The following is a 13,679-nucleotide window of genomic DNA, read 5'->3' as shown; positions in this document are numbered from 1 at the left end:
GGAAAAGCGCAGGAATAAGCAGGGAAAACTGTCAAACACAATGCAGATCTGACCCTGTGAGAGGAAAAAAGGAAGAAGGATAGAGTAGGAACTGTCTAGAGTGAAGTGTAGTTCTGAGAGAGGAGTTTCAGGCAGGCAGTGTGGTGTCCTTAAGCTGAGGTTGCCCTTGGAGAAGCCCCATATCGGGCAGGATGGTCAAGCATTATACCTTACCATGCTCAGACATGGCTGATAGCAACCTAGGGGAGAAGAATGGCCTCATGGATCCAAAGGGACAGCATCTCAGCTCTGCTCCCTGAAGTAGGTTGTCAGAGGTCTCCATGATCCACGTATATGGCTGCCTCACCATTGAAACCAGCCTAATTGATTAAGCCTGGAGATATGTACGGCAGCTTCAGGCCAGACTTGACTTACTCTGATTCATTTTGCCATAAGAACCTTCTTTCTTTTGTGAATCTCTACTCTGCCTCTTTCTCCCTTGTACTTTTAAGATACCTGCCAGAATCAACTGGGTGTGTATGGTTTCTCTTTTATGTACAGTGAATTACTCTAGTCCTTAAGTAAAATCCAGAATTTTCACTCTGTTCTGAAACCACCCCATTACTCTGGCAGGGATGCAGTTATTGCCATTTATATGGTAAAGACCAGTGATTCTTAATCCTGGCTGCACACTGGAATTACCTAGGGAACTTCAGAAATCCTATGCTGGATTCTACCTCTAAGAAGAATATGTTGGGAGTTGCGGGTAGGGTGGAGGTGGATGGAGGCAGCAAGGGCAGTGCTGGATAGGATCAAGAGTTTTTTTCCTAAAAGCTGTCCATACTCTAATGTGCATCAGGATTAAGGTCGGTTCACTGTTTGTCCCTCATGGGTAGGGTCAGATCCATTTGCAGTGCACACAAAATGGGTATGAAATGGCATAACCTTAGTTACTTTGATGAATGTTGTTGCTAATGAGAAGAGATAATTAAGGAACCATTAAGTTGAATTTCTTAATAAATGTAGCATCCATTTAATATTCTTGTCAAGAGATTTGTAAAGCGGTCACAATCTTTTTCCTTTTATTTAAATGTTTTAATTCTAGTTAACAAACGCTACTGCAATCTTAATGACCAATATCGTGCTTAGAAAGAGAGCAAAAGGTCTTTGGCAGAATCAGTTTCTCAGATGTCACTGGATATGACGTTTGAATATTGGACATTGGACAGGGTAAAATATCAGTGGTTTGCAGGGTTGAGCAGTTACTGTCACAGGTGTTAGAAGGCAACATATATTTTGCTTTATAGTTGAATGACATCAGTGATATGCAGAGACTGAGTCAGAGTTGTAATTTGTATGGGGAAGAATTTGTCAACTTTTCTGTTTTTCACTGAGGCTCATTACACAGAAGAGGGTTTATCATCATCTTCATTGTCATCATCATCATTGTTGCTCATGTTGATAATTTTGTAGTCATGGTATAAGCTGAGAAAAGTGCATTACAGTTAGACATGATGGACCATCAATCATGTGCAGCAAGAGGGCAGAAAATAATCGGCAAATAATTATATTTCATGGCCTCTCCTGAGTGGGAAGGAAATAGTGAAAATCATGAGTATAATCAAGTCACATCCCTGAGGTAAGTGTGTGATATGAAGAACAGGCAGCATAAGCACAAGATTCTGCTACACCACATTGAGGTGTAATGGCTATTGAAAGAGAAGTACTTTTTTTTTTTTTTAAGATTTTATTTATTTATTTGACAGACAGAGATCACAAGTAGGCAGAGAGGCAGGCAGTGAGAAAGGAGGAAGCAGGCTCCCTGCTGAGTGGAGAGCCCGATGCGGGGCTCAATCCCAGGACCCCGGGATTATGACCTGAGCTGAAGGCAGAGGCTTTAACCTACTGAGCCACCCAGGTTCCCCGAAAGAGAAGTACTCTTGTCAGCTTTTAAAATAAAGAAGTTACCTAAAAAAAAAAAACATTGTCTCATAGACCTGATTATATCAGTGAGCACTGTCCCTTAATTTGCGCTGACTTGCTTCAGGTGATGGTATTATAGCAATATGCTGAGTATTTCGAATAGCTGGAATTTATCATCTTCACAAAAATATAATAGGTTTAAATTATTAAAAAGATATCAGGGTTTCTTGAGAAGATTAAACTCTGGGGCGCCTGGGTGGCTCAGTGGGTTAAAGCCTCTGCCTTCAGCTCAGGTCATGGTCTCAGGGTCCTGGGATCGAGCCCTGCATTGGGCTCTCCACTCGGTAAGGAGCCTGCTTCCTCCTCTCTCTCTGTGCCTGCCTCTCTGCTTACTTGTGATCTCTGTCTGTGAAATAAATAAATAAAATCTTTAAAAAAAAAAAAAAAAGATTAAACTCTGGTGGGGTTTGCTTTAACTGCTTGATGCTGTTCTTTTCCCACAGGTACATTTTGATTCCTGGTTCCATTGATTGTTGTAACTGGAAGGATGTAGCATGTGATGTGGGAAGAGTAAACTGGGTAGCCCAGTGAAATAATGCTTACACACTATGCCTGGGTGTCCTAAACAGAAATTAGCCAAAACCATTTCTGTTATAACCCCTCTAGTTACCCTATTTGTCTTGACCCATGTCAGACTTGGGAGGCAAGACACAAGAACTGTGGTACAAGTTGAGAATCAAATTGACCACGTATGTGGAGGAACAGAATCCCTATAGCATACATATTAACTGACACAAAGAAGACATTTAGTAGATATTTAATTAAAGTGTATGTTTGGGGGGCAATTTTTTAAATGTCTGGTAAATCAAGTGCTTTTAACTGGAATTTATTGTATAGCACACAATAATGTGTGGTTAATGGAAGGTCAGTATTGAAGTGTGCATGGTGGCAAAGATTAACAAAATGTTATTGATGGTCTTCTTACTTAATGTGTTGTGTTGGCAAAATGAGTTCATTCTCTAGTTTGGGTCCTGATTCGATCACTTGGTACCCATATGACCTTGGCCAAGTTTACTTAACTTGTCTCTGTCTCTGTCTCTTCCTCTGTTTAATTGGAGTAAATATATTTCCCTGAGAAGGTTCTTGCGAGAATTCAGGAAGATCATGCCTGTCATTCACTTAGCTCAGGGCCTAGTCCACATTAAGTGCTCAGTGATGTTAGCTGCTGCTTTTTAAAGTAAGTCAGAAAGCTCGTGAAGGCTTTTGGACATTTTCATGATGTGTTTACTAGCCCTCTTTTTGGTTTGTTTCTTTTGTTCAGTATGCTTCTGAATGTCTGAATTCCACTTTTTAAAAAATCATTTTTAGTAAAAGATTATAGAGGCTTTTATTCTCTGTTTTTCAGTAGAATTTTGGTCATTCTTAAAGTGTCTTTGAGTTTCCTCTTTTTCTTGGTAGACTATCTTCATTCTGCATTAATATATTATCCAATCATAGTATCTAGAACCGTTTAGACAAGTTTGAAATCTTTGCTTCATCTATTACCAACTACCTAATTGCAATTTACTAGGCTTTACGTTAAATATCCCATAGGACTGTTGAAGAATTAGTGCAGTGTATGTGAAATGCTTAGTGTGTACACATGCATGCAAACATACACATGTTTTCTGTTCTTCCTGTGTATTCAAACTAATTTAATAAATGGGCTCACTAATATTATGGAAAGAGTTCAAAGACTGTTTTAGAAAGTCTGCCACCAGCTTTTGGGAAAATGCTCTAAGCTCCTCAGATCTACCCTGAGTTATTTTAATAATCAGTGATAGGTTTTATGTAAAAGTGCTTTGCAAACTACAGAGACTTTAACTGTTGTTAGAACGTTACCTTTATTCTTTGCTACTGGTCATTTAGAGAGCATTAGTTCACTATATAACCCTTGGGGCCATTGTGGGGTTTTTTTGTTTGTTTGTTTTTGTTTTGGCAAAGCTCCCTGTAGCTCAGGGTTGAAAACCATTTACCTTTCACTACTATTCTTGGTCATATTACTCCCTCCACAAGTTGAAAAAACGACTGCTCTTTTGAGGCAAGGCCATTCTGCTCTCTTCCCCTTTCATTACTTACCATTCACTCAGTAGCCTTTGATTCACTGAAGATTTAGTATCTTGTTTGACAGTATATTCTCACTCTGAGTCTTGTCACATTCGTGAGTGACTTTTGTATCCTTGTCCGTGGTCCCATACAATATACTTAATCTTGACGCCTTCTTTTTTTTTTTTTTTTTTTTTTTATTTGACAGAGAGAAATCACAAGTAGACGGAGAGGCAGGTAGAGAGAGAGGAAGGGAAGCAGACTCCCTGCTCGGCAGAGAGCCCGATGCGGGACTCAATCCCAGGACCCTGAGATCATGACCTGAGCCAAAGGCAGCGGCTTAACCCACTGAGCCACCCAGGCGCCCATCTTGACGCCTTCTATATAGTGAATTTTACTTCCACATTCATGGTAGTTATTCACAGAACCCATCTTGGATCCGGCACAACTCCAACTCTGAATTATTGAGTTTAAACACCTCATAATCTGATGATAATTCCTTCTGTTACTTAGCTTTACTTTACTCGGCCTTTGACTTTATCAGTACTTCATTCCCCACTGCCCTCTATGTTTTTACTCTCTTCTACCTTTTTTACTTTATTTTCTCTCCAAGTTAAAGAGATTGTTGATTTTCTTCACCTAGACTCTTATCAGTAACCTTCATTTTCTTTCCTTCTTGGTCTCAATGCTAGGGCATGGCAAAACTTCAGCATGGATCACTCTGTCCATGTTTTTGATGTCTAACTTAGGCTTCTGGAAAAAAATGAATCACTGTATGTGCGCAGATTGTTACCTGACTTCCAGATTGATCCAGGGCTCTACAATGGGCAATCATTGTTCTGCTTTGTGGTTTTGCACTATTTGGTTTAACACCTCTTGAGAATTTGGTGAAAGATTGGGTCTGTCTTCAGGACAGTAGATATAAGAATATACACATAAAGGTTAACTTATAAATTTAGGAGGTTCACAGAAGCTCTGAAGCTTACTCACAGACTTCCTAGAAGTCCTTTGAATCTCAGTTAAAAACTCCTGATCTGCATATGTATTTGTTCCATTCACCACCATGCCTTTTCTGTAATCTTCAAATCCTCTGCTTACCCATTTCCTTCTTCCTCTTAACACATGACTTCTGTTCACATCACAGCAAAAACAAAATCCATTAGGTGGGAAGTTCTTCACCCCACCAACTCTATAAACCTATCTACATCTATACTACTTCTTTTGCTTCTTCGTATTACTTTGAAAGAGGGACCTGTTCTCAGACGTGCTATGAAGCCTACCTACCTTTTCCTTGGGAATCTCGCTGTTTTGTTTCTCCTCTCTAAATTGTACCTTTAGCCTTTTTATTTCTACTCATGCTTTTAAACTTACATAAATCTCTGTCATCTTAAAAGGAGCAAAGCCTCATTGAGCTTCATTTTCCTTTTAGCTGTTGGTTCTTTATTTTTCTTTTTTTGTGTGGAGATTCTCTCTCCCTCCCCCTTTGCTGCTCCTGCCTGCTTGTGCTCTGTCTCTCTAAATAAAAAAATTAAATTAAAAAAAAATTTATCAGACTTGTCTCTAAAATAGAGCCTCCTATTATTTGTAATAATGTAAAATCATACGAGAATGGATACAATAGATATAAGGATGTCATTTATTGTATTAGTTACCATTTACTCATTGCTAACTGTGTGCTAGACATTGATCCAAACACTTGACATGTGTGAGCTTCTCTGTTGTTCATAGGAACCCTACAGGGTAGGTACTGTTTCATATTATCCTCTTATGTTATAGAAGAGAAAACTAAAATACAAGAAGGATGAGGAGTACATTGTTCGTAGTCTTGGTCCAAGTGCTATTGTGTGGTGGGGCCGGGATTTACAGCCAGGCAGGCAGTCTAGCTCTAGTGTCTAGGCGTCCAGTCACGGCTCTCATGCCTCTTGTTCTACTGTATTCTGATTTCATTAACCACTCTATTAAAATCTAAAATTAGAGCTCGCTTAAAAAGGTAGAAAAAAGGATATAAGATTGATCGTTTCATATAGCTCCTGGATTGAATTCCTGTTAAAGCAGTGTATGATTTTTATTTCATCGTATAAATATTTACAGAGATCTCTAATGTGCCATTGCTATAAAAGATAATTTTTTTCCTTTTAAAAACAAAGGTAGCACCAGTCTTTCAGAAAAAAAAATAAAAATTATGTTTCCCTGCGTCGCAAGCATTTCTGCAACTCTTCTGTTCTATATAACTCCACAAATCCTTCCTGTAAAATATAACTTTCTTCCTTTAAAAAAAAAAATTTTGTGTCCATAAGTAGGGTAGTAAATTTAGGAAATCTTTTTAATAATCTCTTTAAAGTCAGTGTTAATATCTTTTTCATCTTTGTATATCTGGCACCTATCTTTGTATATGAAGGCAGGCATATGGTACTTTAATAAATACTAAGTATACTATTAGTGTCTTTTATTTCTTCTATTCCTTATTGCAATGTTTATTTATTGCTTTTTATTTCAGTTGAGTCTTATAAGAAATTGACTTAATTTTTTTTTTTTTTTTTTAACCTAGGGGATGTCCCACTCTTGTTCAAGCTTTGCCAGGCCCTAGCACACAAGTTACTGCAGGCAGCAACCACACGGCCGTACTTTTAATGGACGGACAGGTCTTCACATTTGGAAGTTTTTCTGTAAGGAATTTTTAAGCATTAATAGTATTGCATTGTACCATTGCCTTACAGTTTGTCTGTGTCAGCTGTTTTTTTCTGGTTTCAGTGCAATTCTTGTGTTATAATTACTGCATATGCATATTTCCTGTCTCCACATCCAGCATACACAAGACCTGAATGACATTACTGTGAAATAATTTTCTTCTCTAGTGTACTATTAGAATTTATTAAATTTAACAATTATGTTAGAATTTGACATGTTTATCCCAGGTCAAAGTCCTTTCAGCATTCAGTAGAGTTATTCTGTCATTTGAGAGCTTATTTCCCAAGTGGCTTGCAAGGATTCATTTTTCTTAACATATAGAACTTTTTCTAACTTAGAACTTCTTAAAAGCCTGGTTTTCTTACTAGATTTCTTTAAAATTATAGTTTCTTTTTCCCTCTGCTTTTCTTTCTCTGTCTCTGTCTGTTGCCTGTTTTGTTCTCTTTCTGCCAAAGCTTGAAAAGTGTGAAAATGCTCTGAGAAGCTTTATATAATTTGGGCATAGTAGAGATCAAGGAAAAGCCTTGTAAGACTGTGCTAATAAGCCTATATCATCTCTGATGTGGGTAACTATTCATAACTCCATAACCTAAATCTCTGGGATATAATTTGCAGCTATTGATTTTTTAAAAAATGTAAATGTGTACTTTAAGAAAAAAATCTTTTATTTGGAAATGCTTTTAAACTACAGAAAGATTGCAAAAAGTAAGAATAGTACATAGAACACCTTTGTACTCTTGAACCAGCTTCACCTACTTGGTAACATTTTGATTTGCATTATCACTTACACATGCATGCTCTTGTTCTCTCTTAAGCACTGTGTGTGTGTGTGTGTGTATGTCTGTCTGTGTGTGTGTGTGTGTCTGTGTGTGTAAAACATTTTTTCCTGAATCCTTTAAGAGTAACTTTGCATATATTATGATCCTTTATTCCTGAATACTTGTATTTTTTTGATTGATTCCAACAGTTATTTTTTTTGGCATTTTTTGGTCTCCTTTAATTTAAGATCAGGTATTGCATCTGACTGTGATGTCTCTTTAGTCTCCTTTAATCTGTACCATTTCTATACCTTTTCTTTGTCTATCATGATGGCATTGACATTTTTTAAGAGTATGGTACTTTGGTTTTTGGTTGTTGTTATTGTTGTTTTAATAAAATGGTCCTTATTTTTGTTTTTCTGATATTTCCATGTTTAGATGTAGGTTGTGTATTCCAGGCCAAAATGCTATGTAAGTGATATTGTGTTCTCCACAGGTATCACATCTGAAGGCACAAAATGCTATCTCCACCTGGAAAATGTCTGATTTTTCCACTGCATAATTAGTATTTTTTTCTCTTGAAGCTAATAAGCAGTTTATGGGTTGACTCTTTTAATAAGATAGTTTTAAGGTATATGCTTCTCTTACAGTTTCCCCCAAGATTTAGATTCCCATTCTTGCCTAAACCAGTCTTTACTATAATGATTGCAAAATGATGATTTCCCAACTCCAGCACCCCCTTACATTTACCAGTTAGCCCTTTGCCTTTTATTGTAAGCAGGCACCCTTCTTTCTCATTTGGTTGTTGTTTTGTTTTGGGGGGGTTTTTGGTCCAGATGCATGTATTTGTATTTTCCTCATTACTGTCCATAATTAATTGGGTGCATAGACTATCTCAGATTTCATGGATCAGAGTCCCTTTGAGCTGGCTCCTGTGTTCTTGTGACATGCCCCTTCACTTTGGGGGCATTTCCTTACTTCCTGGCATAACCAGTTGTTTCTGGCTTCTCTATATCAGTCCTAGAAGCAGCCATTTCTCCAAAAACAAGGGTCCTTTTTAGTGGAAACTAGTTTTAGGCACTAGGTGTATTCCTTGCAGTGGGGTGTCTTTAGATCCCTGGTACACATTTTTATGCATATATACATACATGAGGGTATTTTATAAATCAGAAGCCCATTCCAGCCCATCCCCACAGGTGTCTTTCTTAACCTTCACCCTTTCTGTGTTTGTTTCTTTTCCTCTGAAGTAAGAATTTTTGCTATGTACTATGAGTACTTTTATTTCTCATTCACTCAGTCCTAAAGTATGGTAAAATAGTTTTATATTTGCTTTTCCCACACCATTATAAAAACAAGGAGTTCACGATTTGTCTTTCACTCTCACTCCTGCCCCCCTCACCTGTGTCCTTCCCCACAGCTAAAGGTATAAGGTTTATAAGTTTCTTGGGCTCTTTCCCCCACCCCATTTCAGTGGGATTATGTTACTCCTTTGAAATAGAGTTGGATTCATTTGTTTCAGTTTGCCATTTTTTTTAATTTAAAAAAAAGTTAATATTCATAAGCATAGTTACAAATAACAGATTCTTTGTGAGAAGCAGCAACAGCCAAGAACAACCCTTCTTCTCCTTGTCCCTGAAAATAAGCCCTTTTACAGGTCTATTTGTCTCACCCTATCCTGGGGCAGGGGTTCCTCTCTGTAAAGTGAGTAAGATGTCAGGGGTTGGGTGAGAGAGATGCCTTTTCAACATGGAGATAACTTTGGCCTGGACCAATGAATGATGCTCCCTAGGGATGCCAAAGGGAGGGCAGAAAAGGGGGAAGATTCAAAAGACTGTTAAACAGTGGTGTTCCTCTTCTGCCTGTGATAACAGTCTTCCTCCCCATTCCTGGGAACACACTGGTGAAAATGCTGACACCTGTTAAGTCCTGTCCTCAGACTTCTAACGAAAGGGGCTTCTGGTCCAGTGCACTGTTTCAGTTTGCTTTTAATTTCAGGATCCCTCCTCTCATATCTTTAGATATAGTTTTATTTTTTTGAATATGTAGAACATTAACATGTTTCCAGAAGTTGAAGTAACACAAAAATAGTAGTGTATTCAGTCAAGTGTCATTTCCTCCCATATCCCCTTTACTCCATGCTTGTAAGTAATGAACTTCATTGTTTTCGAGTCTATCCTTCCTGTGTGTATTGTATAGATACAGGTGTGTTTATATATATGTGCACACATATAATTATTTCCCTTTATTTTTCAAAAGGTAGCATTTTATATATGCTCTTCTTTACTTTGCTCTTATCACTTTACTATATCTCCTAGACATCATTCTGTGATAGTTCGTAGAGATCTTCCTCATTCTTTTTTTTAATATCTGCATAGTACCCTTGTGCATATACACTATAGTTCATTCAGTCAGTTTTTTAAGCTTGGATACAACTTCCCAATATTTTGCAAGTACTTTCCAATATTTTGCAGTGAAAGCAATAAATACTAGTAGAGGTGTACCTCTGAGGTAAGTTTCTAGAGTAGCTGTCTGGGTTGAAGGTTAGTGCCTCTGCTGTTTTGTGGGCCATTTTTGCATTCTCACCAGCAGTGGTTGAAAATGCCTTGTGAGCAGAATATTCTGTCGTATCTTTTTAATTTGCGTCAGTCTCATGGGTGAGAAGTGGTCCTGCACACTTTGAAGCCTTTTCCCTGTAGCTGTTGCTGTGTGCCTTCATTTCATATTTTGATGTCAAGGGTTAGATTTTCTCTTTGCAGATGATTTTGCCAGTGTTTTTTCTAACCTCAGTACTCTACTGTTGTCCCTCAGAAGCTGCCCTTTTGCACTCTCCACCCCCTCCAGCTTGCAGTGGCAGGTCCAGGGTGAAGACTCTTGGAATTTGTTTTTTTCCTTTTGGTTACAGGTGACTGAAAGGTCATCAGATCTGCTGTTTCCTAAACTGCTATAGACTTGAGTCATGTGTGGTTTTCTTTGTCCTGTGTGTTGGTTTTGTTGTTTGCGGGAGAATGTGAATAGTAATTGAAATCAGCCATTTTTGTCCTCTACCTGCAAAAGTCCTTGTTGTGAACTTTTATGAACTTAACTATGGCTTATGTGTAACCACATTCTGAATCCCATGGGCCTGTCCAGGCATCTTTTGTATTTTTACACTGCTTTTCTTTACATTAGTTGGTTGATAGTAGGGAATAGATAGTTATTTCAGTAGTCAGTGACAAATAGAATTATTTTCCTTCTAAAAGCATAATATATCTTTGAATATTATATACTTTGCTCAGTGTTCACATTTTTGTGCTTTTTTGGGGGTCAAAAAATAAGGATAGACATTCAAAGAAGCTGAGAATTAACAGTGAAATTTTGGGCTGCTTCTCTGTTTGTGTGGTTGCCACATTGTTCCCTCCCCTGGTTCCACCCAGGGCTTAAAGCTGCATTGCTTTTGCAGTCACTTTGTGGCTATATTTTCTTGCTGTGGTATTGAAGGAGTGATAGAACATGCTAGAAACCTGATAGTTGGGTGAGAACTAACCAGGCTATTTGCAGTGTGCCAGTGTTCTTCAGGTTTTTTGCTAATGATTTCTCATTCCCAGGACTTGCAGATGACCCTGGATACCATGAGACAGCATTTTCCACCCTCCTTAGTGCTTTGCAGGGAGGGCAAGCTCCTGAACCAGGGGTGGATATATGTTTACCCATCCACTGTCAGCATTCTTTGATAGCTACTACTAGCTTAGTAATGAGAGACTTTCTGTTATTTTAAAATTAAACTCTTACCTCACCTACTACCTATAGACAGCCATAGTTTTTAAGTGAGTTAACAATTATTTACTTGAGATATCATACCTTACTATTTAGTTATGCTGTTTATTTTGAAACATAAGTAAAATAACTTAGTAACACATCATCATTTATAAAAAATGTAGTTTTCTAATTGTATTCACAGTTGTAGTATTCAAATATTTTCAGACTTCTGATTTTAGTAGTGACTTTCTATCAGCTTAAGTACTATCAACTTAAAATATCAAAGTACACAGTAGAAGATAGTAGTGACTTTCTATCATCTTAAGTACTGTCAACTTAAAATATCAAAAATATTTTTTCAGTGATTTTTTTAAATGAACAATTTGTAAGGCTAATTTTTTAACATTGTATACTTATTGTGCTTTTCATTTAAATGCAGGTGACAGTATTTCAGGGCAATTTCTTGGATGAAAAAGTATTTTAGCTTTATTGTTATTTTTTAATAATATACTTTGTGGTTTATTATTGGGGGGGAGGTCCTAAGAATAATAGAAATTATTTTATTCCTTTACAAATTTTGGTCTAAATTTCACATGAATTTCGTTAATTAAAAAAAGGTACTAACAATTGATAAGGAATAATTTCTCATAGACCTGTTTTTGTCTCCTGTCTTAACTTTATAAAAAATTATAGATTTTTTATCTAGGAATGTTGTTAATATGGTTTATTTAATCTTTTAGAAAGGACAGCTGGGTAGACCAATTTTGGATGTGCCATATTGGAATGCAAAACCAGCTCCCATGCCTAACATTGGATCAAAGTATGGACGAAAAGCTACCTGGATAGGTGCAAGTGGGGACCAGACCTTCTTACGCATTGATGAAGCACTTATTAATTCTCATGTGCTGGCTACATCAGAAATTTTTGCCAGTAAACACATAATAGGTAATACCCCAAACAAACAAATGTTCTTCCCAAAATATTTGTCATAACTGACAATAAATGGTTCATCTTTACCTATCATGAGATATATAATCTTAGAGCTTTTTTTTTTCTTTCTATCTGAAGAAATTTAAAAGAAGCTTCTAAATGTCTGTGTTTATGTGAATATTTATAAGCTAGAGAGTATTGGAAATACGAGCTAAATAAATCGTGATAGGATAAAACCTGTATTGGAAGGAGGAATTTTTCTGTATTGGTTCTTGCTAAAGAAATGGTAGAAATTAATTTCAGTGAAAGGTTACTTAAGTCAAACTTTGAAGTTCCAGCTATAGGTATAAATGTATACTTGCATTTGTGAGATCATAACTAATTATATAATGGAGTGATACAGTCTAGAAATTAAGAGCATAAGTTGTAGATTTAGACAGCCTGAGGTTTTGGTACTAATTCTATTACCTTAAAGTTTTTAATTTATTCAAGTCTCAGTTTCTTCATCTGTAAAATGGATGTAATAATAATACTTCCCTTATAAATAATACTTATCTTCTAAGCTGAGGCATTATAAAAAGGTAATGCATTTTCAAGATGGATAAATATCTTTCCCCAAGGCTTGGTACCTGCTTCTATATCAGAACCTCCTCCATTTAAATGTCTTCTGATAAATAAAGTGGATGGGAGCTGTAAAACTTTTAATGACTCTGAACAAGAAGATCTGCAAGGATTTGGTGTGTGTCTTGATCCAGTATATGATGTCATTTGGAGGTAAGCTCTGTTCATAAAATAGAGTAATAAGTTCTGATCAAATTATACTCTTGTGGTGATACAATATTCAGGTATAAGGCAGACCTTTTATACATGAGAATTCTCTTGTTTAACTGTGCTCCCCAGAACCTTTGCAGTGTAGTGCAATGTTTAAGCGTATGTTCTGAGCCAGGCTGCCTTGCGTTATTCCAGATCCACAGTGTGCTTTCTGTGTCACCTTGGAGTGGCTACTTTGACTCTGTGTGCTTCTCTTCTCTCATTTATAAATTTGGAGTGATAATAGTACCTATCTCATAAATTGTTATGAAGAGTGAAGAATTTAGAGCAGAGGCACATAGTACGTGCTACGGAACTATTTGCTGCTGTCATTATATTAAGCAGTTTTACTTTCAAGAATCTTGTTGTTAATTATTTTTGATCTGTCAGCAATCTTGTCTGTGTTTTCCATATACCAAATTATTACGAGCTATGTAGAAGAAATTGTGCCAAAGACAACATAGAATAATTAAGATAACCCTTTATGAATATTCATATATTGATAGAGAAGTGTAGAAATGTATAGGATTACCAAACTCTAGAAACTGTAAAAGTGTAGAGAATGGATACAGGTACACTAAAGATTCAAATTATGTTGTATCTACTTTAAATTTGTTTTAGTGCTTTGTATCATGAATAAAGAGAATTTCTGTCTTCAGCATTTCTGGCTTTAAATTCTAGTAGGAGGTATCCCCTGCATTACCAGATTGACGCATCTTAGGACTTACCTTTATTTTTTCTTTCCCCCTATTTCATTGTTTATTTGGCCAA

At 36.9% G+C, this 13,679-nt stretch overlaps 1 protein-coding gene across 7 annotated transcripts in view; it reads left to right on the top strand.

Moving 5' to 3' along the window:
* MYCBP2 (MYC binding protein 2) overlaps positions 1 to 13,679 on the top strand; it is a 272,910-nt gene that overhangs the window by 91,747 nt on the left and 167,484 nt on the right. For all 7 annotated transcript variants that reach the window (XM_059377903.1, XM_059377906.1, XM_059377905.1 and 4 more), the window contains 3 exons: positions 6,536 to 6,653; positions 11,909 to 12,113; positions 12,719 to 12,872. In XM_059377903.1, coding sequence (XP_059233886.1) covers positions 6,536 to 6,653; positions 11,909 to 12,113; positions 12,719 to 12,872 — 477 coding nt within the window. The remainder of the gene's footprint in view (positions 1 to 6,535; positions 6,654 to 11,908; positions 12,114 to 12,718; positions 12,873 to 13,679) is intronic.

This window comes from Mustela nigripes, chromosome 15, assembly GCF_022355385.1.
Source record: "Mustela nigripes isolate SB6536 chromosome 15, MUSNIG.SB6536, whole genome shotgun sequence".
NCBI lineage: Eukaryota > Metazoa > Chordata > Mammalia > Carnivora > Mustelidae > Mustela > Mustela nigripes.
Note: the sequence above shows the minus strand (reverse complement) of the source record. Positions and strands in the feature narration are given on the sequence as shown.